The following is a 23299-nucleotide window of genomic DNA, read 5'->3' as shown; positions in this document are numbered from 1 at the left end:
TTTTGTTTCATAGTGAAATTTTTACAGGAAGCTTGCGTCGCCGTCCCAATGGCTAAAGTAGGAGTCGAAGGCAAAGGAGGAGGTGAGTCGATCGATTACGATGAGTGGCATCGATGGCATTCGACCATTACGTAAGTGAACAAACTGAGAAATAAGACCAACAGAACATTCGAGGGAGTACTCGCGAAACCGCTAGAGGAATGTCGAGGGGACAGAGTTCTCTACGGGCTCATCGATCTCAATGCATCTCCACGATGAATGATTCATGCACGTGTATAAGTAAGCCCGATGTTTGATGCGTCTGTTCGAACCGAGGCAGATCTGCAAAGATGTTATCGTGCTCGCAGTCGTGCGCCCCGGCTTCGATCGCATCTCATGAAACCGTCCCCCTGGTCCCTGAAAGGCAATTGGGGGAATCGTCCTCCTCATCTCTCAAAGTCCTGCCTTTGTTGGAGGGCTGAATGCGGGAACGTATCGAGAGAAACTCGGCCACCCTAGTGGAAATGATCCAACCTACATACCGCATTGTTTTGCATGCGCGTTCTCTGACGCACCGGGCTCCAACGGCGCCCTTCGACGCTTCCGGTCCGCAACGGGCTCCAGCGGGTCACGCCATACGTTTCGTGTTGAATGACGGGATCACAGAGCTCTCACCATCTCGCAGCTCGACTCCTAGATATCAAGATTCCGGCTTGATCGGAAACCCCCGAATCCGAAATGCCCAACTGTGCGTTTGTGACTTGGTTATTATTATATTGATATCCAAGCTGACACGCGACCACCGGCTTTCATGGTCAGCGTCAGCCACGCTCGTCCCATCGCCAAAGAAGCGGCTTCTATCGAGAAACTCCTCATCGTGGGTTCGCTTGGTGGAATTCCTCCTCTGAAAACTTTTGAAAGATGTCAAGGCTCAGGGGAGCGGCGCATTGACTCGGCCTGAGCTTTAGAGCGTATATTCCGGTGGAAGAGGCCGGGGGAGCGTGCCACGTTCAATCACACCCGCCTGAGGTTCGTGGCGGAGCGAATTCACTTGGCCCACATCCGGGAATTGTAAAGGTCGTAAGAAGAACTTTTTGGAACGTCCGTTCTAGCGGATCTTCGCGGAACTCCTAGCCAGCACCCCGCAACGGTGAATCTCGAACACATTGAGTGACCGCAGCGAGACTTCGCTATCCTGGAATATAGCTGTTCTAGCGAGGGAGTTCGTTTTTCGCAGATCGCCCGATGGTTCAGGGATGTGGAGCAGTTGTGAAATATGCACTTTTTGTGGCAAATCTTATCATCATGCTAGGTGGCGTCGTGGTTTTCGGCGTTGGCGTGTGGACCCTGGCTGACAGGTAAGACTCGACTTCTAGGGAGCCGCCGCAACAATACGTTGATGGAACAGATTGGCCACGAATTCATTATAATTGCAGAAGCTTCATGGAGCGATTATTAGGATCGAATCTATACGTGTCGTCAGCGGCCATCATGATATGTACAGGGCTCGTGACGACATTTGTAGCTTTCTTGGGATGTTTCGGTGCGTGGAAGGAACTGCGCTGCTTACTCATGGCGGTGAGAAACATTCTCCGCTCTCTCGAGGGTCTCTAGGCATTCCATATGAAGATGACGATTCCTTGGCCGGATCGATGATTCGCATCACGGGATCAAAGTGTTCCCCATGAAATTCCAGTTTTTCGCGATTCTTCTCGTCCTCTTCGTCGTCATGATGGTCGGAGGCATTCTAGGATACGTCTTCAGGAACGAGGTTGGATTCTGATCAACGGCCAGTTCGGGGGTAGACCTCTCCGACGATCCGACGCTTATTTTTCCCGTCATTACAGGTTGACGATCGGATGTACGCCGAGATGATCTCCTCCATACCCAAGTACAAGAATGATTCGGCGGTGACTCGAACATGGGACAGCGTACAGCAGGCGGTGAGCTGGGAAGTTGCACGAGAGGTCTCGCTCCTACGATTCCCTCCGTCGATACCTGATTTAAGGGGAGGGTGGAAAAAGAGACATTCCTCTTCCTTCATCGATCATTTATTTTCTCGATTCCAGTTCCGGTGTTGCGGCATGCAAGTTCGGGGGCCAACTCCATCAACTGATCCCCCGATGCGAATTTGGTTCCAAAACCCCAACTTCAATCTCTTCGTCCAGGTTAGTCCCACGAGCGGTGATCGGAACCATGGGGGAACGGTGCGGACGAATTCGGTAGAAACTTTATTACCCGTGATTCTGGTCCATCCCTTCCACTTCGAATTCAGGTCCCGGATTCCTGTTGCATGAGAAAGGAATGGCTCGGTGGATGCCGCGAACGACCAACAGAACGCGACACCTACATGGATGTAAGCGAGCGGAGCCGAGAGACTATAGTCCATGGAAGGAGCGACTGCGAACGACTCTCAATTATTTATTTCTTGTTTTGTAGAATTGTTATACCAAAATGCGAGACTTCATGAAGAGCCATGCCGAGGTCATCGGCGGTCTTGGGATAGGGATCGCATGCGTCCTGCTCATCGGCATGATTTTGTCGTGCATACTCATCGTCATTATTTTCTGATCGACTCGAAGACCTGCCGCCATGAATAAGGTGATCGAGCGCGTCGAAGAAATTCTTTCGGTACGAAAACTGTGCGTGGTGTTCCCACCGGGGCCCAGAAGCATCGTATAAAGTGAGCTCTACCTCTCTAGCGGGAGAATTCTGTCGGAGCACCCGCGCCCTGGGAATAATATCTCGGATGGAATTGCGTTGTTCCTGGTCTGGGGTCTATCATCTAATTCATGCACTCGGTTGCGGCTCACCGGAAATGAGAGAACAAATCCTTCACATCCCTCACAAATGAAAAGTCGCAATGGGTGACTGGCGATTCATGTTTTCAGTCGCAGCCCAATGCTACTTCATTACAGGCGACTCAAATCTCGATCTGTAACGGACTACACAGTCTACTCAGGTCCCCGGCCCTTCTCATGATGGAAGCTTCGTCGAATGAGTGCACGGTGTGATATGGTGTCAAGTAGTCTGTTGCGTCCATCCTAGAAGTTGTGGGCGAATTTTTTCTATCGTACGAGCGGTCGATGTATCCCGGTCCAGAAACCTTTGAAGAGTATGAGTCTTTGTATCGCTCGGTCCGCAGAAAATCGAGCGGGAGTCTCAGCGTCGCGGTAGTTATGGGGTCGGATGAGGTGGATGTTATGGGGCCGCAGTCCGGACTATGGAGGACAAAAATAAAAGAGTCTACAACCATCTGACACCTTATCGAGACCTTTATTCCTATCAGAACTCAAGCCGGAATATTATATACTCATTAACCGATGGATATCTCGAGCATGAAGGGTCATACCTGGGATTATTCACTCATAGGCCAGTCGTCCAGCTGATGCAAAAACGGCGTCGGGCTCTGTTTTCGCTGTTTTCGGGTGAGCTGACGAGCGTCACGAACCCTTGTATTTCTATACTCGCATCAAGGTCTCGGGGATCGAAAATCGAAGCTTCCGTGGGCGGGGGAGCTCAATCACAATTCAAGGCCTTCTCCGCGATCTTGCTCTTGATACACACGTCAAATGAGCACATTACCGCTGCGGAACGCCGGCGGAACGCTACACGCTTGAAAGATACCCCTCCCATCACCCTCGTCTGTAGACATCGAAGTGTCCCGGACAATTTGACTCATGCATCGAGGATTCTTGTTCTCTCATTTTTTTCAGGGAGAAAAATCGTCCTACGCTAAGGTTGGGCTACCGTGCGGGAGATACCGTCCAAAATGGGATACTTGTTCTAGCGATTAAGTTCCAAAGGTGGCCGAGATTAACGAGAGCCTCCAAGGTCGATCAAGCGCCATGCTCATCATCTTCCTGCCGCTGCGCATCCAGATTTAATCAATCGTCGCATGAAGCGTGGGGCATGGCCGCATCATGTGGATCTTGCTCCAGCCACGATTAATCGCAAGTCATGCGGTCTTCGTGTGCTCCGGGAGGGCGAAAGACACGGCGGACGTGCATTCGTTCAGGAGGGCATTCCGTGTACCTCAGGAGAAAGTTGAGTAACCTGGTGCTCCAAAAGAAGCCTGAGGTGAGAGAGGAATCGTCAATTATTCGAAGTTCCGGATGCAACACCTTCCATCGGAATCTAACTTCATCTACCCAGTTACCCGAATATATCCCGAAGCTCGAGGACTACCTTAATTCAGGAGTTTTGCCGGCTCGGAAAACAATCTGTATTCGGGACCGTCAAGGTGAATTCGTCGAGACTCGCAAAGTACTCCAGACCAACTCTCCGCCACGACGCCGACGTCCCCATGAGCCTAGGAATCCCTCGCTTCCGGAGGATCCTCCCCGAGAAAAGGAGCGAAACGCCGGGAAAACAATCACAAACAACGTTGCGGGTATCCTATTCATTCGGATTCGAGCGCCGCGCCGTTCACGAAGGCTCACTAAGCCGCTCCCGGCAGGCAGATTCCATGCGACGAACCGACCATTCAGCTTTCTGCGGGGAAAGTTCCGAGGTCAGCCCTTGAAAAGGCAATCGGAACAGGGTCGGCCATCGAGTGAATTTTTTTCTTCGACCCTCACTCCTTCCCTCCTTCGTGAGAGGAAGTCCCAACAGCGAGGAAGAAAGAGCAGACTATAGAGCAGACCCCGGCAAACGACGATACGAATGGTTTCCGGATACGTGTATCTTGTACTCAAGAAGCTTTCTAGAGGCACCTCCTGCGGGCATTGAAAAATTGAGGAGCTCCTCCGAGGGGCGTTCCACAATCTGGATGGAAACGTGCTGTACCGATCGCACATGACGAGATGGACAATGATGATATAACTCGTCCTTCTCCTCCGACATAACTCGACTGAGCTCGAAACAAGTCCGGTGTTTCCCAATCCAATTGAATAGATTGTGGGGCAAGCTCCAATCGGAGGAATGCGGAGGTTGGTTAATTCGAGGGGCCTGCCCTCCAGCTGGGTAAAATACGGCATCCGGATCGAGGGATTCGGAGGATACCCACTGGAAATCTCATCCGGGCTCCGTGTATGAGTCCATTATCGAATCAGGACAAATGGTGATGAATCACCCGAATGTTGGAGTTGACCCCTTGAAGCACAGCGGTCACTCAGGAGAGCAGCCCAGCGGAGTTCTCAGCGGCTTTCCGCTCCATCGACGCGGCTACGGACGAAGCTCCTTCGCGCGGGAACCCAAAAATTGAGCTTCGAGCGATCCTACAGCGGGAGTGGATTTCCTGAGACCGCTTCTGGTCGATCCGTGATGGACTCCCACGTATAGAAATCAGGGCCGGGTATCAACTCCAAGCGAAAAGGCTGACTGATGACTTGGGTCGTCGAGCAGGCGAGTGTGCGATAGCGGGGAAATTCTCGACGATTTACTCACCTCGGCCGGGAGAGTCCCCTTCTGGGTCTTCACGGAGCAGATCTCACTGGTCTTCGAAGACTGGATAACACCGCGCGAGTTGGGAATCGCAGCTCGCGACTCCACAACAGCAAGTGGATGCAGTCGAGACTGGACACATTGCCAAATTTCGGCTCCGAATCATATCATGCAACATAGCGCTCCGTATCTCTTACGTGATGACTTCGGACGCATGAGTTCGCGAGCATCAGGAGAATCCGACCGGACTATCGATAGGTGCATGAATAGCTCAGTTTCAGTGTGTGAATAAGCTGAGTGTCTAGGAGGGAGCTGCACGGTTCTAAACAATTGAAGGGTACTTCTAAAAGTGCTCTCTGCTCCCCGATAACGACTTGGGTTGAGAGCAAGCATGAGACAACTGAATGAGAAAGAAGAATCAAGCATCTCTCGCATCAAAGTGCCTACGGAAAACGCGTGTTTCTCGAGCTTTGACAGCATAGTGGTGCTATTCTCCGCCGATCCGTGATGGAGCAAGACAAGGTGGGTTTCGTCTGATTTCGGATTCTATAAGGATTGCCCGAAAGTGTCAGCTGGATAGATATGCTCAGCCGGTCGCCGCAGCTGCCAGCCCTGAGCCAGACCATGGATCGTCCTCACGTTCTCCAAAATACTCTGCTCGGAATCGAATTCCCGCGCAGATGATTGATTCGGAAGGGCATCCGGCTTCAATGGGCTCATCGATCTGCCGTGGGGCATTCACAGGGAAGCTCCCCCGGAAAAGCTGACGGGTCCGACTAGAAGCTATTGCGACAAATCTGCCCTCACGAATATTTCCCGAGATCGCATGTCCGCATGAGGAGCCCACCGAAGGATGGAGGATTATTGGTCCGGAGCTTCGTCCTCTTGGGGTCGTCATGCAGAGTCTCTTCGGCCAAGCTGCTCATCCGTTATTTCGTCGGGAAATCAGAAGGCAGTCACGTCGTTGACTCCTGCGACTCCGTTTCATGAGGAATTCGCGGAAGAGTGCGAGAGCACGCGGAAATGGAGGATTAAATGGGCATTGCCTGCCACGGGGAGTCTCCTCACCGTCCTTCGGGGAATCTCCTCATCGTTCCTCTGAAGAATTATTCTGTTATTTGGTATGACCCAACCTCGACGTTAAGGCATCAAGGAGAAATGGCGTACTCTATTATGGTAATGCGCAGTTCTCTGGGCGAAGGTACGGAGGATCGCCCCATGATTGGAAAACAATAGTTGCCAGGCTGCCTTGCTGTGGCGCTTGCGAGTCGGAGTCCTCGTGAACTTGACCCTTTTCTCCTGCCGTCGCGCCGATCGTGAAAGTCCGAGGATATCCTTTGCTTTCACTTGCTATTCTCGGGTTACTAACGACCACCTGGCGCCAAAGAACAGAATCTCAAGGCTACCAATTATCTGTTTTGTCGTAACAGTTTCGAAAGCGACCGACCCGATGCTGACCAAACAGGAAGACGGGAAGAATGTACTACCTTCACTAGATGATTCGACCGGACAATTCCCTCAGTCAGACGTGTTCGAGATCAGAAGGATCCGAGAATCCATGAGTCATGTGATGAGCGCGGCTGGGATCGTGCTCCCAACGATTAAACAACCGCTCTGACATATTCATTTCCACAGCCTCGTTTAACATTAACCTTCGCGATAACTGTGGTCGCCGTCGCGGCAGGATCAGCTTTCTGCCATGGCTGGAACATCGGGGTCACGAATCCCACGGAGCAGGTACGAGAGAAATGCCATCGAATCCCGGAACGCGTATCCTTCCCGTTCACTAAAGAATTCACATTTTGACCCGATCTCTTTGGACTGGGCCAGGCCTCATGATGCGTTTCGACGCGTCATCACTTCGGCCCTGGACCAATTCGTCCGGAATCGGATGCCGCCAAAACCGTATGATTCTTTCGGGGGCAATTACTATACGAACCTCTCTGTTTTGTAGGCCTTGCGGAGATTTTTACGGGACAGCATCACCAATCAGAGCGGAGCGTCGCCCACGGAAGCCATGCTCACCAGCACTTTCGCACTCATGGTTCGTGAAATATCATTTTTTATTCAGAATACTTTTTTTTTACCTCGCGGTTCCCCGCGGAGGTGCGCGGATCGGACCCATGGAGCCTCTCGGAGGATATACCTACCTATATGACTCGTCACAGGAGCATTCGGTCATTTTACGAAATTCCGAAGCGGCTCCTCCAGTCCTCATCCTCATGGCCACCCACCCTGGGTTCAACGAAAAAAAGTCTCGGATTCTGATTAGTAATCTCGATTATTCCTCCTCGAGCGTTACGAGTGTCCGATTCAGATTGAAATCCACTGCACAGGAATACTATCGCGTCTGCGGGTTTCCTAAGACTTCACTCGGCTCGGAAATTCCGTCCGGAGGCTCGCTTCTATTTTGCTCACTTCAGATCAATGATTCAGGTGTCCGCTCTCTGTGTCGGTGGTTTCTTTGGAGCGTTGTTGGTGTCTCCTATAACGCACACTCTGGGTCGGAAAGGCGGCCTGATGTTCGATGCAACCTTCGTGATCTTGGGAAGCTTCTGCATGGGGTTCGCGAGATTCTTTGGGAGATACGAGCTCCTGATAATCGGCCGAGCACTGGTCGGAGTTCACGCCGGTGAGGTCCAGTCTTGTTCTTTGGTAATTCATCGCAGCGGTAGGATCCGTGCTGCTGAAAAATACCTTCTTACCCGATTCTACCGCCCGCAGGAATCGCGGGAGGAATCGCGCCTCTCTACTTTGCCGAACTCTCGCCGCACCAGTGGCGAGGAGCCATTGGCAGCGTGTATCAGCTCACCGTGGTGATCTCGATTTTATTATCGCAAGTAAGCGGAGAGCTCCGGAGTCTGAGGGGCTTCAGAATTCCCGGCTACCAAAACTAAAGATCCCCGAATCGATACGATATGTTCTTTCCCTTTCGGCAGGTGTTTGGTTTACCCCGAGTCTTGGGCGGCGATGACTGCTGGCCGCTCCTCTTGGGTGAGTGAATGAACTGCGCCCTCAAGCATCACGATTCCGGAGCGAGCTGGAGACAGAAAGAATGAAATAATCTTTCCAGGTGGGATAATCCTCAGTCCTACTCTGATGTTTATCCTCCTGCCATGGTGCCCGGAGTCCCCGAAGTTTCTCCTGAGCAAAGGATCGGAGCAGGATGCTCGAAACGGTTAGAACTCCCAGCCCCCCTCGCACATTCGATCGCGATTGCCCGGCACTGGACTCCGGGAACGCTGGAACGTGTTGGGATGGACGGCAGACTTCTAACCCCTTCATTTTTGACAGCCCTGATCCGCCTCCGGGGGACGAAGAATATCGAAATAGAACTCAAGCAGATTAGTTCGGAAGCAGAAGTCACCCGTGGACTACCTCCGGTACGCTGACTCTGCTTTATGAATGTCTACCGGCCTAACGGAAATATTCGAAAAGATATGCAGATAGAAATCGGGGCTTCAACGCTAGATCATTCTCCTCCCAGGTGGGCCTATCGAACTTACTGCGTGAGCCAGTTCTGAAGAAAGCATTCACAATCTCCGTGATGGTTGTGATCGGCCAGCAACTTTCCGGCATCAATGCCGTGAGTTTTTCACTTCACGACGCAACGCCCAGAGGCGGCCGAGCACTTCGGGCTCCTTCTGGAGCTTCCCGAATCTTATAACGAACATCAATAAAGAATCTCCACTGCAGGTGATGTTCTACTCGACGAGCATTTTCGGCGCCGCAGGATTCAATCAGGATGCTGCGACTGCCGCAACTGTCGGCATGTCCGTGGTGAATGTCCTGTGCACGGCATACTCGATGGTGATCATTGAAAAAGCGGGACGGAGAACACTTCTGTTGACGGGCTTCATGGGAATGATGATTTGCACGGTTATTCTCGCACTCTCGCTGGGACTCTTGGTGAGTAGGTGATATAGAATTCACAAGATATCGACGCGCTACTACACAACCTGGGTAGGACGCGGAGAAATTATCGTTATACCCCGGAACGCTCACATAATGATTTCAGGAGCTTCACTCGATGATGTCGTGGACGGCTGTTGGGGGCGTTATGGCCTTCGTGATCATGTTCGCGATCGGGCCAGGCTCCATTCCGTGGTTCCTAGTGACGGAACTGCTCCCTCCTGCGGCCCAGCCCATCGCGAGCAGTCTCTGCGTTGCAACGAATTGGCTGTGCAATGCGGGAATCGGCATGGCATTCCCGATACTGATGGTATAATTCTCCCTACGATTCGCTCTTGAATCAAGCTGAGGCCGATGCCGATGATTTTCGTGACCGAAGACGAAACAGTCCTCGCTAATGCTCGATGTTTGTTCAGGGATTCCTGTCTCACAACTCATTCCTCGTGTTCACCGTTCTCTTGACGGTCTTCTACATCTACATCTACAGAAAACTCCCCGAGACCAAGGGCCGTACCATAGAGGAGATCACCGCTTACTTCTCTGGAGTGGAATTAGTGACAACCAAGCGAAAAGACTTCGCTCTACCGGTATCGATCAGATGCACTACCAACGTTGAAGACAAGTGCGACTGCCGCGGCTTCGTTGTAATTGACGCATGCGACGTCCATCATGTGGAATTGTGAAAAATCTGTGCACTTAAGTGATCGGTCGCGGCAACTCGGGAGACGAACTTTCATTCTGGAGCTATGCTTTCGATCGCTCCCCTAAAAGGCGGAAGTGAGAATGTGTTGCCGACGAATCATCCCGATAAGAAAACTTCGTGACAGAGTGAGAACTGACGGAAACAATGGAGACGATTGACGGCCTCGATCCCAGCGAGGCGCCGGCGCCGCCGCTTCGGGAACCTCCTTGGCGTCATAGGAGATCTTCTCTCACAATATCTTCTTGATCGTTCTTCTCTAGTGGATAATCACGGTTGCAAGAGCCGATTCGCGGTCTCGCAAGACTTATGGCTCGAAATTATGACTTCTCATGATAAGGCCATCTAGGAGGAATTGAGTCGAATTCCTCGTCGATGTTGTTAGCCATACGAATAGGGCGTAGGATCTTGGTAAGTACAGGGGGTGGGAACCTGGAGTCTGAATCGCGGTGTTCGCGAAGCTCTCCCACAACTCCCATTTCGGTTCAACAATTAATCTCAAATTTTGTGGCATGGTTTTTCCCGGAGCGGGCGAGCCCCGGACCGGTAACGGAGCCGACGCTAGGTCTGAGCCTCCCAACCGGAGATCTCGTTATATATCTCGTCAATATCCTGCTCATCGTCGCGGCGGCAGAGCTCTCCATGAAGCTTCTGTGGTCATTGCTAGTCCCAAGGCGGGCTCTGCGTTGCTCTGCACCGGCGCGGCGTGGTCAAAAGCGGCCACGGGGAAAGCAAGGGAAATTCAGGGTTGTCATTCACGATCAACGATGTGCCCCAAGAAGAGGCAAAATCATTCACAACCTTCAGCCCGTCCGCCGACTCCGGAGTCCGAGCAGAGTTCCCCATGAAAAACATTTGTACGCCCCTGTATAAGAAAGATAGAAATCTTACCAACTGTGGTGGAGCGGAGCCGACAATCAAAAGCGTGGGACCGCGGGGGAATGCGCTCGGGGTTAGAACTCGATCAAATGGTCAATAAGATGAGGAGATACAATAAAAGCGTTGAACGATGATTGTGAGAGAGAAATTGTTGTAACTTCTAGAACTGATCATGATCTGACTCCCGGCTCGAAACAAGAGGCATTCGCGGGGGCGGCGAAATTCGCTGGCTGGCTGGCTGCACGCCGTTGCCTCCCCAGGCCAGGCAGCTATGCCTGTCATCTGATGTATTCGTCAGTTGTTGACCGAGTCTCATTCCCGGACTCATAGTCCCCCACTGACAGCAACGAAGTAATTGGTTTGATGAAGCGGGCATCTACGAGGCGAGCGTTCCGCATTACGACGTCCGATCTCGACGGATGGATCGAACAGCTGTTCGAACGGAAACCGCTCGCGGAAAAAGAAGTCAAGCTCTTGACGAAAAAAGCAAAAGAGATCCTCAGCAAAGAGAACAACATCCATGCAGTCGCTTGTCCAATTACGGTTTGCGGCGACATTCACGGCCAGTTCTATGATTTGCTCGAGCTCTTCCGAATCGGTGGCAGGCCTCCAGATTGCTCGTATCTCTTCATGGGCGACTACGTGGACCGAGGACTCTACTCGGTAGAAGTAGTATCGTTGCTCGTTGCGTTAAAAGTACGCTACAAGGACAAGGTCCACCTGCTTCGCGGGAACCACGAGAGCCGGCAGGTGACTCAGATCTACGGGTTCTACGATGAGTGCCTCCGGAAGTACGGGAATGCGAACGTTTGGAAAGCCTTCACGGATCTATTCGACTTCTTGCCGGTCACCGGCTTGATCAGCAACACCATTATCTGCATGCATGGCGGACTCTCGCCCAGCTTGAAGACGCTGGACGACATAAGAACACTGACTAGGAATATTGAAGTGCCGACCGAGGGCCCGGTATGCGATCTCCTATGGTCGGACCCCGAGGATAGACCGGGCTTCAGTGTGTCCCCACGGGGAGCAGGTTACATTTTCGGTCAAGACGAAAGCGAGAAATTCTGTCGGAGAAACAACCTCACTTTGATTTCCAGAGCCCATCAGCTGGTCATGGAGGGCTTCAAACCCACACATAACGATAAGGTTTGTTGAATGAGATCAAATTAAATAATGATGCGTCGGGGAATAGCTCAGAGGATGAGCTCCAAAGATGCGAGTTTTAGTTCCTTCGGGACCAGAATCGTTACGGTGGTCAATCGATGCGTATACACAGCTTCATTTCTCTCGTGTACGTGTCCATCAGGTAGTCACTGTGTTCTCTGCGCCCAACTACACGTACAGATCCGGTAACCTCGCCGCTATCATGGAAGTGGACGATAACCTGCACCGGGGCTGCATCCAATTCGAGGCTGCTCCCCGGAAAGCTGACCAGCTCCCACCAAAGATGAAGATGGATTATTTCACCTAGCGGCGTTGTTCTTCTCGGACATAAAACTGGAATTTTGTGCGTTGAGTTTATAGCATATTACAATGTAACAAGTAAAGACTCTTCGTTATCTCCAATTGTTTATTCTACTGAATCGTGCTCTCTTATATACCCTCACACCCCCGGACTTTTGATCCAATCCCTCCTGGGATTGAGCGTAAAATGGGAATCATTCGGACACTTCTTGGAAAACTTCAATCCAACGGGGCAAAGATTCTCGAAGGGGGACCCCACCCGGACTGTAGTGTAAGGTCATTCCGTCCTCCGATTTTCTTGACGTCCTACACCAGCACTCAATTTCTACGGTGCCAGACTGAGCGACACGCAGCTTTGAGCAGTGCCTCGTCTCGGACAGAGACGGGATCCTTGAATTATGAGGTTCTCCAACAACTCTCCATGAATGAATCTGCGTGACTCACAGATCTGTAGGCATAGATCCGGACGGTGACCCAGCCATTCTCCAAATCGACTGCGCCAGTAAAGACTCTTCGTTATCTCCAATTGTTTATTCTACTGAATCGTGCTCTCTTATATACCCTCACATAACAATGAATAAATCCGAAGCTTGTGACGAGTTTTGCGAGAGCGGGAGCGCATTCGCAGAGGATTATACGCATGGCATATGGAAAGGATACGATATCTGATTACCTGCTAGTCTCTGGGTGCAAACAGACTGTCCCGCAGAGGTCGCGGGCCAGAGAGGGGGAGACTACGGACAAAACAGTCTTATGGACCCGATTCTCCACTGGAAACGAAGTCGATGAGACTAACTTGAAACTAACTCGAACGCGGAACGAGATTCTTTAACGAAACATTTATTCACCATTCAAGGGGTACGATACACCATCCATCACTACTGGGCGGTCCTATTTGAGCTCAATGACATCTTCCGTCCAAGATTCCTATTCTCAACCCATGCAATCGAAGCAAAATCGGGAAAATTACACTATGTGTCGCTCTTTCAGAGGCTCGCCCATAAGGATTCTTTCGAAGCCAAATCGTGTCAGATCGATGGTCTGGTATCCTCCTTCAAGGATCAGCTCACACACCGCTCTTCCGGCTCCCGGTGCCATTTGGAGACCATGGCCCGAGAAACCCGTACAAAAACTGATATTCTTGAAATACGGGTGCTTTCCTATGATTGCGTTTTCGTCAAAGTAGTTGTAGTCATAGCATCCACACCAAGAGTGCTTGAGTTTGATGTTCTCGAAGGCAGGAACTCTTTTCGCCAGAGCTGGCCATATGACTTCATAGAACCAGCTTTCGTCGACCGATTCTAGATCGATGTCCTCGCCATTGTCGTCTTCTTTGTTAGGGCTCTTGCCGCAGATGAAATGCCCTCCGAGACCTTCTCTCCGCACATAGGTATTGCTCGGATCGATCAGGAATGGGAAGCCTACGATCGGTGCGTCCGGAGCGTGGAAACTGTAGACGCCGCGCTTGCGCGGTTCGACCGGAGCCGGAACACTGAGTATCTCTTCCCCTTCTCCGCACCCAAGTATCCGGCCGACGTGGCCTGAATCCGCTCCAGCGCACACAACAGCTTCGGAAAACGTCATATCCAAGAGGAAGCCGTTGGGAAGACGAATGATAGCTTCGTTCGTTCTGCGTCGCGTAGAGTATTCGCCCAGGATCTCTTCTACGAAGCGAAAGTCTACCAACTCGCCATGAACGTATGAAATCTGATGTCGAAGGTTCCACTCTTTCAGCCCTTGCAGAAGAGACCACGCATCGAACCAGCCCTCGTTCTGCAGCCCGTAGGACGCGAGTTTTACATCTTCTACGTTCAGGAAGGGGAACTGCTGATTCAACATCTCTTTCGAGTACAAACGAACTCTCGCCCCCATCTGTTTCTGGACTTTGAAGTTCTCTTCCATCTGTTGTGCACCTGAGTCGGTGTTTGCCAAGAACATATAGCCCTCCGGATTGAAGTGTATGTCCGGGGCATCGTCCCCGAGATAATGTTTGTAGTCACTAAGGAACTGGGCACCGAACATCGATAACTGAATGTTTTCCGGCAGTGAAAACTGTTGCCGTATTCCGCCGGCGGAACGAGTCGTCGCACATCTGTGATAGGTGGGGTCCTTTTCCAGAATCACAATGTTGAGTCCTTTCTCCACAAGCTTCATCATCCAGTACGCAATACTGGATCCGATCACACCTCCGCCAATGATGAGAACATCGGTCTCGAGTGGTATGTCGCCTCGCGCCTTGCGGACTTCCGAAGCTACTTTGAGACTTTCGTAATCCGAGCACTTGAGCGACTTGACTTGGTCGGCATACCTCGGTACTTTCGGAATTTTGCGATCATTTGCCAATGTCCGCTTTCCGCCGAGCCCCAGGAGGGGTCCGCGACGAAACGCGCGGACCGAGGCGATCATCACGGAGAACGAATCGCCGGCAGGACGGCCACTGTGTCTCGTCGAATCGTCCGCGGTCAGCTAACTGTTGCACTCCGAAGAAAGGGTCACCGAATCATGATTCGTGTTATCAAGGGCAAAAGGATCTACGTCCTCCCAATCCTTATCTATTCAACTTTGCGGCGGCGCCCATATGATGCAAACATTCAGCATGCGCGAGGAGAAGACAAACGAGCGGACCATCGAGAGCTCGACCATCGAGCACCATCGAGACCGCGTGATCCTCGATGGAAGTATTCCATCAGTCAGACTTAGATTCAAAGACGAATTTCGAATTCAAATCTCTCACTCGGCCAGACGTGCAACACCCAGCGCTGATATGGCACCCACGATCGGGTCCGTCAGATCGCTCGAGGGTTGCGGAAAGAGAAACGACCCCAGAAAAGCCCGAGGGCGCAGACCGTTCCAAACATATACCACCGCTCTTATCGTAGTGGCTCTCCTTTCAATACAACTAATTCTCAACCATTATTCGTCCAGCCCACTCTCCGCGTTCTCGACGCGACACTCGATGCAACGCGAGTTCGTCCCAGAAGAACACCATTGAATCGTGTAGAACGAATATTGCGGGCGCCTCCGGTTCCTCCTTTCTCTCTCTTTCTCTTACGAGGGACTGCTCCGGGAGCAGACGATTCGGACGAGTCCACCAATCAGCGCTGGGACTGCTGTTGTGATGATCTGTGTAGCGACCGCCGCCATTTTTCTCAACCTCAAACACACAGCTTGAGTTGGTGTTGGGTGTCCGTGAAGCCGCGTTGAGAAGAGTTCTGTGCGTTCGTAATTTTCATTGGGCCTCGTGCTTAGTCACGATACGTTATGGGTCGCAAGAAGAAGAAGCCGACCAAACCCTGGTGTTGGTGAGTTAGGCAATCGAGCCGAATGACCTCATCTGGTCTGAGTTTTTGAATGTTGCTATCGTACGACGCGCTCCGCCTTGGCGTAGCTTCGGCAATCAACCTCATCCGTCGCTTGCAGGTACTGCAACAGAGAGTTCGATGACGAGAAAATTCTCATCCAGCACCAGAAGGCTAAACATTTTAAATGTCACGTCTGCCACAAGAAACTCTTCACCGGCCCCGGTTTAGCCATCCATTGCATGCAGGTGAGGACTGCTGAAAATCGCGGATGAGCAGCGGCTCTTCATTTCCGACCGACTCTGAATAATCCCGTCGTCCCAGGTACATAAGGAAACACTCGACCATGTCCCGAACGCCCTCCCAAACCGGAACTCCGTCGACATCGAAATTTATGGCATGGAAGGTATTCCTCCCGACGATCTACGAGAACATCAGGTAAGTACAATCGTTTCCTCTGAGGTTGTTGGCGCGGGACAACCCAACTTTTTGCAGTGGATTCCGCGCTGAGGCAACTGCGGACTTATGGTATTGCACAGTCTCCTTAAAGCGGTCTAGTAAGTTGCACAGAGTACAATTTGAGTCCGATGAGAGACAAACCGGAAGCTGTGCTTGCACTCAGAGACCAAAGCGAAAATTTCTCGTAGTTGATTTCTACGCTCCCTTAGTCTTAATGGAATTCTTGAAGATTCTCGTGCCATTGGAGCTTGCGGCCCTAGGTGTCCTTCGTTCAGGTAGGAGGGTCTTTTTCGTATGTAGAAAATTCCTGATCACTTATTGCGAGTAGACTGGTGCACCATGTATCGAGGGTAAGTCAATCGGTGACTTGGAGAATCTGAATCGATTAAGCTCAGTGGAGTCGATGCTGCTGGCTGAGTGAGATTTCTGAACGAGTCTCCGTTCCGGCATGAAAAGAACTCATTAGCAAACCAGCGGGCCCGACGGTAGACGCTCCTCGTGCTGCGTTCGGATCTTGAGCGCCGACCAGTAGATCTCGAGTTTTTCGGTCTTTCCTCCACGTCAGCGATAAGACCTCTGCGGGCAGAACTGACCTATTTCGATCCTCTTTTCCCCGACCGCGAAATCATATGCTTTAAGGCTTCACTTTCCTCTCTAGAACTGGTGCGAGGTTTGAACTATCTGAGTCGAAGGTCAACCCCGCGTATCCGATTCTCGGAACTCGTAGATTCGATGCTTACCATGCAGGTTTGCGTATTCCATTGCTGTTGTCGTTGTCTTTTTTTATTACTGTGAGTATTATGTGCCGTCAGTACGTATAGTCTGTTGGTGTGTGCACCGAGAACAGCGTCGGACATCTCGTATTCTCAAATTATTCCGAACAGGTGAGTGGACTGTTCCAAAGCGACATCTGCCCCTGCGAGACATTTTCCATGTCGCTACGTAGCGGCTTTTTTGCTATGCAATCGCCGACCTACGATCCGAGCCGGAGGCGTCGGAAGAGTTCTTGATTGTGGGTTCCGAATCCTCGACTCGCGATATACTTGACTGACAGATCCTTGGGACAGTCGTTCCTCCGCTCAATCGGGCTATTCGGCCCATACCCAGAACAGATTTGTTGCCCCATACCTGTTCCCGAGCTAAAAATACGGTTTGCACGACCCGCTCTGACACAAGGTGAGTAGTGGTTCGTGTTGACAGCGATCATCTGACCTCCATTCCTCCTTTCCAGCGAGAGGCAGGCAACTCGAATGGGGCCAAGGAGAGCCCCGCCGCCGAAGCAGCACCGACTCCCGCTATTCCGCCTCCGATGAGTCATGCCCCGATGCCGCAGCATCACCCCCAGCTGGTCGGTATGCCTCCGTTCGGTATGCCCCTCGGCATGTCACCTTACGGGATGCCCCCAGGGTTCCCCATGATGCCGCCCATGCCAGCTGGTGCGATGCCCCCGTTCGGTGCACACATGATGCCCATGCCGCCCAGTGGACGACCACTTTTCCCCGCGGCGCAAAGCCTCCAGCAGCCCGCACCAATGGTTTGTATGACTCGTAAGGTCGTCGAGGTGCAGACCTTGAAGATTCCCTGCTCAACATAATATCGCTGCGAACAGCCGGGAAGTCTTTGACACAATTTTCTTCTACTCTGAGCAGAGCGGCATCCCCGTACCAGGACCCACCCCGGCAGTCGTGTCGGCTCCACCGATGCCCGCCAACCGCAGCATGCACGACGTGGATCCAAAGGTGAGATGAGATTCCCGTGGAGCTCTCGACCAAGCTAGGAAGTATTCCTGGAAGATGCGGGATCTCTGAGCGTTGCTGGAAGTGAATCAACCTTTCCCCACCACCAGGTAACTCTGTCGGCACCTGCAGACATTAAACACTGGTCAAGACCCTCATCAGGTTTAGTGGTTCCCATCGAGGGCACAAAGATTATTCATCCCGAACAAGATATTTCGCTCGAAGAACTCAGAATGAAACTGAGCAGATATCGAAGATGGCTCGTCAAATAGGCCACTGGACGTGACGGCGTTGTGATCGATCTTTGACTGAGAACGAAAGCGAATCCACCTCCCGTGGGAGCGATGTCGTCGGGTCGTCGATGTACCGTCCGTCGCAGCATTCATTCACGACAACGGGATAGGAAAAACATTAGGGATTGTTTCATGGGGGGCTGCTGTAATTTTGGGGAGCCTGAGCCACTTTGATGCAAAATTCTAGTTCACAAATGTTTTTCTGCGAGTTTCCGATAAAAAAAAACGTATTCCTCTATAAAAGTGCTTTGCGCAGAAAGGTAAGATATCTGGCGAAAGTTTGTCTTCCCGCAAGAGTCAGAATAAAGTACCAAGTGTAAATATCGGAGCGAAGCCTGTGCCTTTCCTTTCCTTCATTCCAATGTCAGTCTCGCTCCCAGGCGGTTGAGGGGTGAGCGACGTAATTGGAGTTCTCTCTCTCACTCCGGGCCAGAGAATGGAGAACTTACTTGAGCTCCCGGCGCCGTCTCAATATTGTCGATCAATTAGTATTTTCTCCATCTCGACTAGAGGAGAAATGGTTCTTGAGCGCGGTTTCCCTATCCCGGAGGTTCCGCCTCAGAAATTCAAATAATGAAGGAGCCTTTCGATAGCCCCCGTGAGCATGCTAGGCAGCTAGCGGGGTTTCATCAAGACTGGGAAGCCCGCTCCCCTGAGAGGATTCCCCCTCTCACCTCGAGACGTTGGACCCGACACGCGAACAAGCAGACACATTCGGCACGACTGAGTAGGGCGCAATCGATGATAGCGGTCGTCTGTTGGCCACAGACCGCAAATAGCAGATATCTCACAGATATGGTGACAAATAGTGACCCTCTGGCAATGAGAGCAATTGAGCAATTCCCGACACCGAGATTAGCATTCGCTGGATATGATCCACGATTGGGAAATTCTGCATAGTGTCGGACTCGATGCTAGATATCTCCTCTTTCCTCGAAAATCGACTCCTCCCCCACTGTTTACGGAGAGCGACTGATTAGAAGTATGCAAGCGAGAGGAAAAAGTCAAACAAACAAGCGCGAAGAAGACGCATCCGCTGGAATAGCGCTTCTTGGAAAAATCTCCGAAAGACGAGAAGTCTCCGTGCAAGAGGAATGTCTCCGGAAATCCGGCGCGCGTGATTGGTGCCCGAACAACTCTGGGTTCTAGCTCCCCGATCATCTTTCGGGCATGAGCGCTTGTTGATACACATTTTCCTCTAGAGGTTTTTGGACTACAATGTGGAAGATTCTTCGTAAGGCGATATATCAGTTCGCCGCTTCATTTCGTCCGGTAATCACTACACTCCCCGATACGAACTTGAGCCTCCGCTGCTACTGAGAGAGGACCTTTGTCGGGTCCAGTTTCTTTGGACGGTGGAGTCTTACCATTAGGGCTGCTCGGGTATTATTGCTTTGTCGGAATTCGCTCAACATACCGCACCTCTAATCCGATATCGTAAGTGATCTTCTTTTCAAAGTGTTCGATGTCGACCGGCTCTCGACTCACATTCCTTGTCGCGGTCGACAGTGAGTGCAATTATCGGCTTTCTGAAAAGTATCCACTCTCCGAGTGAAGGGTTCCCATTCCGAAATCACCCCGAGAGAGAACTCGCCCTCCCAAGAAATTAGAGGCGAGCGAATTCTCCCGGGCGACATCCGAATCAGAAACGCGCATTACGTTTCTCTCTGGATCAGTTTCTCGCTCGGAATCCGCTATCACTGGAAAGATGGCTGATAGATCTAGATACGGTGGAGCGTATCTCGGCCGCGTCATCCCGAGATTTCGCGAATGAGATCCAGACTCGATTTGTCATCGACTCTGGCCTGATCACATTCTCTGAACGAGGCTGACAGGTCACATGGCATCCGTCGCGTCCCCAGCCTTGCTGCTCTTTCCGAGGTGGTCTCAGCCCTGCTATCGGGTCGGAATGCTGACCGCGGATTCCAGTTGCGCACTGCGTATTATTGCATGGGGGCTAGAAGCTCCACTTACTGAGTTTTGATTCGAGCGAGCTACTCTGGGAGAGGATGATTCTGAGCCATTCGAGCTCGGTGAGCCCTTGGAGGTATTTCGAAAGCTATGACCACTAATCATTCGAACCTAACTTACTCTCGACTAGGATGTCTTCCCGCCGAAAAGTGCAGTTTGAAGTGAATCAAGGAGATCCCACTCAAGACAGCGGAATACCAATGCTTCTGAGGTAAGCGATTTATCTACGATTTCGACCTTGATGCTTGGCGCTCTGCTGGGATTAGTCCCACGAGCCGATAGACAGATAGGAAGGAAGGAACTCTTCCATTGCTCCATAATAGCACATGGAGAGATGCGGGTCTTCTAGAAGGAAAGGTGCCGCAAACTCTGCATAGAAGATCAAGAGCACTCGTCTTCTCTCGAAAATCTCGCCACGATCAACTCCATCTTTAGCTCCACGTCCACGGTTATTCTCGAGCCAAGCTTAATGAGCGACAAAATAGCTGCGGAGTATAATACTAGGCAGGGACATAGTCGGAGGCTAGACAACTAACGGCAGAAGATTTTCCAACTGCAATTTCGTCGTGGAGCCGGTCGCACCGAACAAGGGAAGAAATTCGGGACGAACGATTCGCGGTGAAATAGTCTTTACATGCTACAGTGAATTCCGCTTATCTTCGCCCCGAAACTTGATGCGCGGGCTCCCTTGCCCGGAATTGAGCGGAAACCTATGATTTTAATTTCTGACGAAACTGGGCCACTCAGGGAAGGGCTCGCTTTCTAATCGAGCATCCAGAACAGATGAAGCCAACGCGCTCTGGAGCGATTTCTATGCCACCAGAAAGTGGAGAAAAATCATTGTCAGAGCGATAGCGCGTTCAAGTTGTGCGGGCATGGCGACGATTCGGAGAGATTCTGTCGTGGTTGCCGAGAGATGATTGATTAAGAGCATGCCCAGAGGCTTGTCGTGTATTCAAATCAAAACGCATCGACTCTCAGTCGAAGGGAACGGGACAGGAAAGGAAATTCTGCTCGTCAGATCGCAAGTTCCGTCCATGTTCGACTCCCATCCCTCGAAGTGCAGCATCTCTACAGTGGGAACCTTCGCATAAATCAATTCCCCGGATGTCGGAGCTCCGCTGATCCTGGCCGACGTGGCATAGGATCGCCTGCGACGACAATCACAATATTCAGAGAACGGTGAAGATTCAGAACCTGAACTGGCATGCTACCAGCTGCAGCTGATATGTTGTCATTCGACGTCACGCTAATCCGGGTCGGCGAAGCAGTCGTGGATTTTGAGAAATCGAGCCGGCCGTATCCCCCTACATATAAAAGGCGACATGTCCGTCATGAAAAATTATCACCAATATGAACATTATTCTCACAATACCATCTTCCGAAAAATACAAGCCGAAAAATCGTGCTCGGCAATGCCCTTGCGATCGCGATTCCTTCCGAATTCACTTTTCAAGGGATCTACATTCCCAACCGCGGTGCGCGTTCGGCGCTTTAATGCACTGCGCAGTTGCGCCAGGCGCCGCCGTCGCGCGTCGTCGCCGTTGCCGCCGTTCACTCCGTGTTCGCTCACGCCCGGAGATGTCCTACGCTGAGTAAAAAAACAGTGGCAGGTAGTATCTTCGACACTACCGTTCGGCGTGAAAACGTCAGATTCATCCGGTGTTGTTCTGCTTAAAATGACTGAATAATGTTTTGAACTTGAAATGATTCATTCCTTATCTTGATAAAAATGGGTGAAGGTTGGATTGAGATTCCATTCTGGCTTTGGGGTCCGTCTTGACTCAACTAGACGGGTTCAAAACTTCTTATAATATATGGAAGTCGCGGTGAAATTCGCACACAGGATCCAATTTTGGCAAGTCTGTGGGCTTCGGTGGGTATGTATATCCATGGGTTCTACTGAGATTGGGTACTTTCTTATTCCTACTTTTGTAGCAATTGTGGCAGAGCCTGGAACTGACGGCATCTTCGTCCGGGGAATATGGTGTCAAATAGTGTGCCATCTGATGAGAGGTGATCGGCTTCAAATCCCGTACAAACCAGATGCGATCGCGAACATCGCATGCGACGGAGCTGAGTAGTGGCACGTTCCCATAATTGAATGTATGTGAAACATCGTGTCAGCTCAACTTGACCGTCATAAGAATCGTCTCGACTTGGCTCGTCGATCGATGTTGAAATGTCATTTGATTCGTTCACCTCCCTGCGGGCATCGTCAGCTCCAGTACCACAAGACACGACCGATGAAGTCTCTCGGCGACGCTTCCGATATTCAGCTGATCTCTCAGCAGAAGTTCTCTCTCTTTTCACTGCCCTGCCCGCTGAAGCTTCCGCTCGCCGTATGTGCTGCCTTCTACTGGCGGTTTTGGCCGCATCATTGAAGATTCACAATCTCAAATGATCAGTGCCGATGACTATTGAAGAATGTGATGAACTCGACGGATTCCTCCCATAATAACGAAGAACTCTTGAGTAGCACAAGGTTTATATCCCGACCAAACACTCAATTTTGGAATTATGATCTAGAATCTAGATGTTCGGGATTGAGCGTTCAATTGACACCACTCATGATTCCCTATTATTCCCAGTCATCTCGAGCTCAACTCCTCTCACGAATTTCAAGATGATTCGCGCCATCTGTTCGAATTTCGCCTCCGCTGCGGAGAGGTGTACTCCCATCGACCAGAGATTCTCGTGGCATGGCGACAGCTTGAAGGGGAAACGATAGTAACGCTGACTAAAGGAGAGAAAGGAACAAATCGGCCCCCATTGCGAAATGTCTCATGTTTCGCATGAATATATCCTTCCTGTGACCCCCTGTTTCGCAAACGCAACGCGACCTAGAAGACTGAAAACCCCCTCGAAATCAAACAGTGATTTCGAATCAGAATAAGCTTCAGACATCTCACACAACCTTCAGACATCTCACACAACCTTCATTCATGTCACTCTGGAGGCCTCCCAGATTTGATACCAAAATAGAATGGTACTTCATGCCGTGAATTCGCGTTCACATGAAACCAGCTACAAAGTTCTACGTTCCCAGGTGTCCGAGATCTAAGGCACAGAAAAGTTACAACATTTGTGACGCAAAGGACGAAGTACCCTCGATCTGTATGGTCGATGAAATTAAAGACGTTTTCACGTCAAAAACTCCAGGCTCTTCGTACCGTCAATCCTTTTTAGTCGATGAATTTTCCTGCAATAATTCTCATT

At 51.2% G+C, this 23299-nt stretch overlaps 5 protein-coding genes across 5 annotated transcripts; 4 read left to right on the top strand and 1 right to left on the bottom strand.

Moving 5' to 3' along the window:
- The first annotated feature begins 1221 nt into the window (after positions 1–1221).
- LOC100904567 (CD151 antigen) lies at positions 1222–2550 on the top strand. The gene is made up of 7 exons (XM_018639978.2): positions 1222–1337; positions 1416–1557; positions 1676–1750; positions 1827–1922; positions 2049–2147; positions 2255–2335; positions 2419–2550. The coding sequence occupies exons 1-7, from the start codon at positions 1225–1227 to the stop codon at positions 2548–2550; spliced, it is 738 nt and encodes a 245-aa protein (XP_018495494.1). The 5' UTR covers positions 1222–1224.
- A 5288-nt stretch (positions 2551–7838) lies between these two features.
- On the top strand, positions 7839–9959 carry LOC100904423 (solute carrier family 2, facilitated glucose transporter member 1). The gene is made up of 9 exons (XM_029111779.1): positions 7839–7996; positions 8089–8204; positions 8304–8358; positions 8438–8542; positions 8659–8747; positions 8852–8950; positions 9061–9273; positions 9383–9586; positions 9693–9959. The coding sequence occupies exons 1-9, from the start codon at positions 7885–7887 to the stop codon at positions 9957–9959; spliced, it is 1260 nt and encodes a 419-aa protein (XP_028967612.1). The 5' UTR covers positions 7839–7884.
- Positions 9960–11218: 1259 nt separating this feature from the next.
- On the top strand, positions 11219–12329 carry LOC100904280 (serine/threonine-protein phosphatase 2A catalytic subunit alpha isoform-like). The gene is made up of 2 exons (XM_029111785.1): positions 11219–12004; positions 12165–12329. The coding sequence occupies exons 1-2, from the start codon at positions 11219–11221 to the stop codon at positions 12327–12329; spliced, it is 951 nt and encodes a 316-aa protein (XP_028967618.1).
- Positions 12330–12843: 514 nt separating this feature from the next.
- On the bottom strand, positions 12844–14882 carry LOC100904138 (FAD-dependent oxidoreductase domain-containing protein 1). The gene has a single exon (XM_003744483.2). The coding sequence runs from the start codon at positions 14726–14728 to the stop codon at positions 13289–13291; it is 1440 nt and encodes a 479-aa protein (XP_003744531.1). The 5' UTR covers positions 14729–14882; the 3' UTR covers positions 12844–13288.
- A 607-nt stretch (positions 14883–15489) lies between these two features.
- LOC100903992 (Bub3 interacting GLEBS and Zinc finger domain protein) lies at positions 15490–18430 on the top strand. Its single transcript, XM_003744482.2, has 6 exons — positions 15490–15624; positions 15743–15869; positions 15946–16059; positions 17312–17614; positions 17730–17819; positions 17927–18430. Exons 1-6 carry the CDS (start codon positions 15584–15586, stop codon positions 18086–18088), a joined length of 837 nt encoding a protein of 278 aa, XP_003744530.2. The 5' UTR covers positions 15490–15583; the 3' UTR covers positions 18089–18430.
- The last annotated feature ends 4869 nt before the right edge of the window (positions 18431–23299 follow it).

The sequence above is a fragment of the Galendromus occidentalis genome, unplaced genomic scaffold (genome assembly GCF_000255335.2).
Source record: "Galendromus occidentalis unplaced genomic scaffold, Mocc_1.1 scf7180000077469, whole genome shotgun sequence".
Lineage (NCBI taxonomy): Eukaryota > Metazoa > Arthropoda > Arachnida > Mesostigmata > Phytoseiidae > Galendromus > Galendromus occidentalis.
Note: the sequence above shows the minus strand (reverse complement) of the source record. Positions and strands in the feature narration are given on the sequence as shown.

Bases quoted from the DNA above. Each gene is read 5' to 3' on its own strand.
- LOC100904280 (XM_029111785.1), top strand. From the start codon at position 11,219: ATGAAGCGGGCATCTACGAGGCGAGCGTTCCGCATTACGACGTCCGAT. The intron at 12,005-12,164 runs GTTTGTTGAATG...CGTGTCCATCAG, and splicing joins AACCCACACATAACGATAAG to GTAGTCACTGTGTTCTCTGC.
- LOC100904423 (XM_029111779.1), top strand. From the start codon at position 7,885: ATGTTCGATGCAACCTTCGTGATCTTGGGAAGCTTCTGCATGGGGTTC. The intron at 9,274-9,382 runs GTGAGTAGGTGA...TAATGATTTCAG, and splicing joins CACTCTCGCTGGGACTCTTG to GAGCTTCACTCGATGATGTC. The intron at 9,587-9,692 runs GTATAATTCTCC...ATGTTTGTTCAG, and splicing joins TGGCATTCCCGATACTGATG to GGATTCCTGTCTCACAACTC.
- LOC100904138 (XM_003744483.2), bottom strand. From the start codon at position 14,728: ATGATCGCCTCGGTCCGCGCGTTTCGTCGCGGACCCCTCCTGGGGCTC.
- LOC100904567 (XM_018639978.2), top strand. From the start codon at position 1,225: ATGGTTCAGGGATGTGGAGCAGTTGTGAAATATGCACTTTTTGTGGCA. The intron at 1,751-1,826 runs GTTGGATTCTGA...CCGTCATTACAG, and splicing joins GATACGTCTTCAGGAACGAG to GTTGACGATCGGATGTACGC. The intron at 2,336-2,418 runs GTAAGCGAGCGG...CTTGTTTTGTAG, and splicing joins AACGCGACACCTACATGGAT to AATTGTTATACCAAAATGCG.
- LOC100903992 (XM_003744482.2), top strand. From the start codon at position 15,584: ATGGGTCGCAAGAAGAAGAAGCCGACCAAACCCTGGTGTTG. The intron at 17,615-17,729 runs GTTTGTATGACT...TACTCTGAGCAG, and splicing joins TCCAGCAGCCCGCACCAATG to AGCGGCATCCCCGTACCAGG. The intron at 17,820-17,926 runs GTGAGATGAGAT...CCCCACCACCAG, and splicing joins TGCACGACGTGGATCCAAAG to GTAACTCTGTCGGCACCTGC.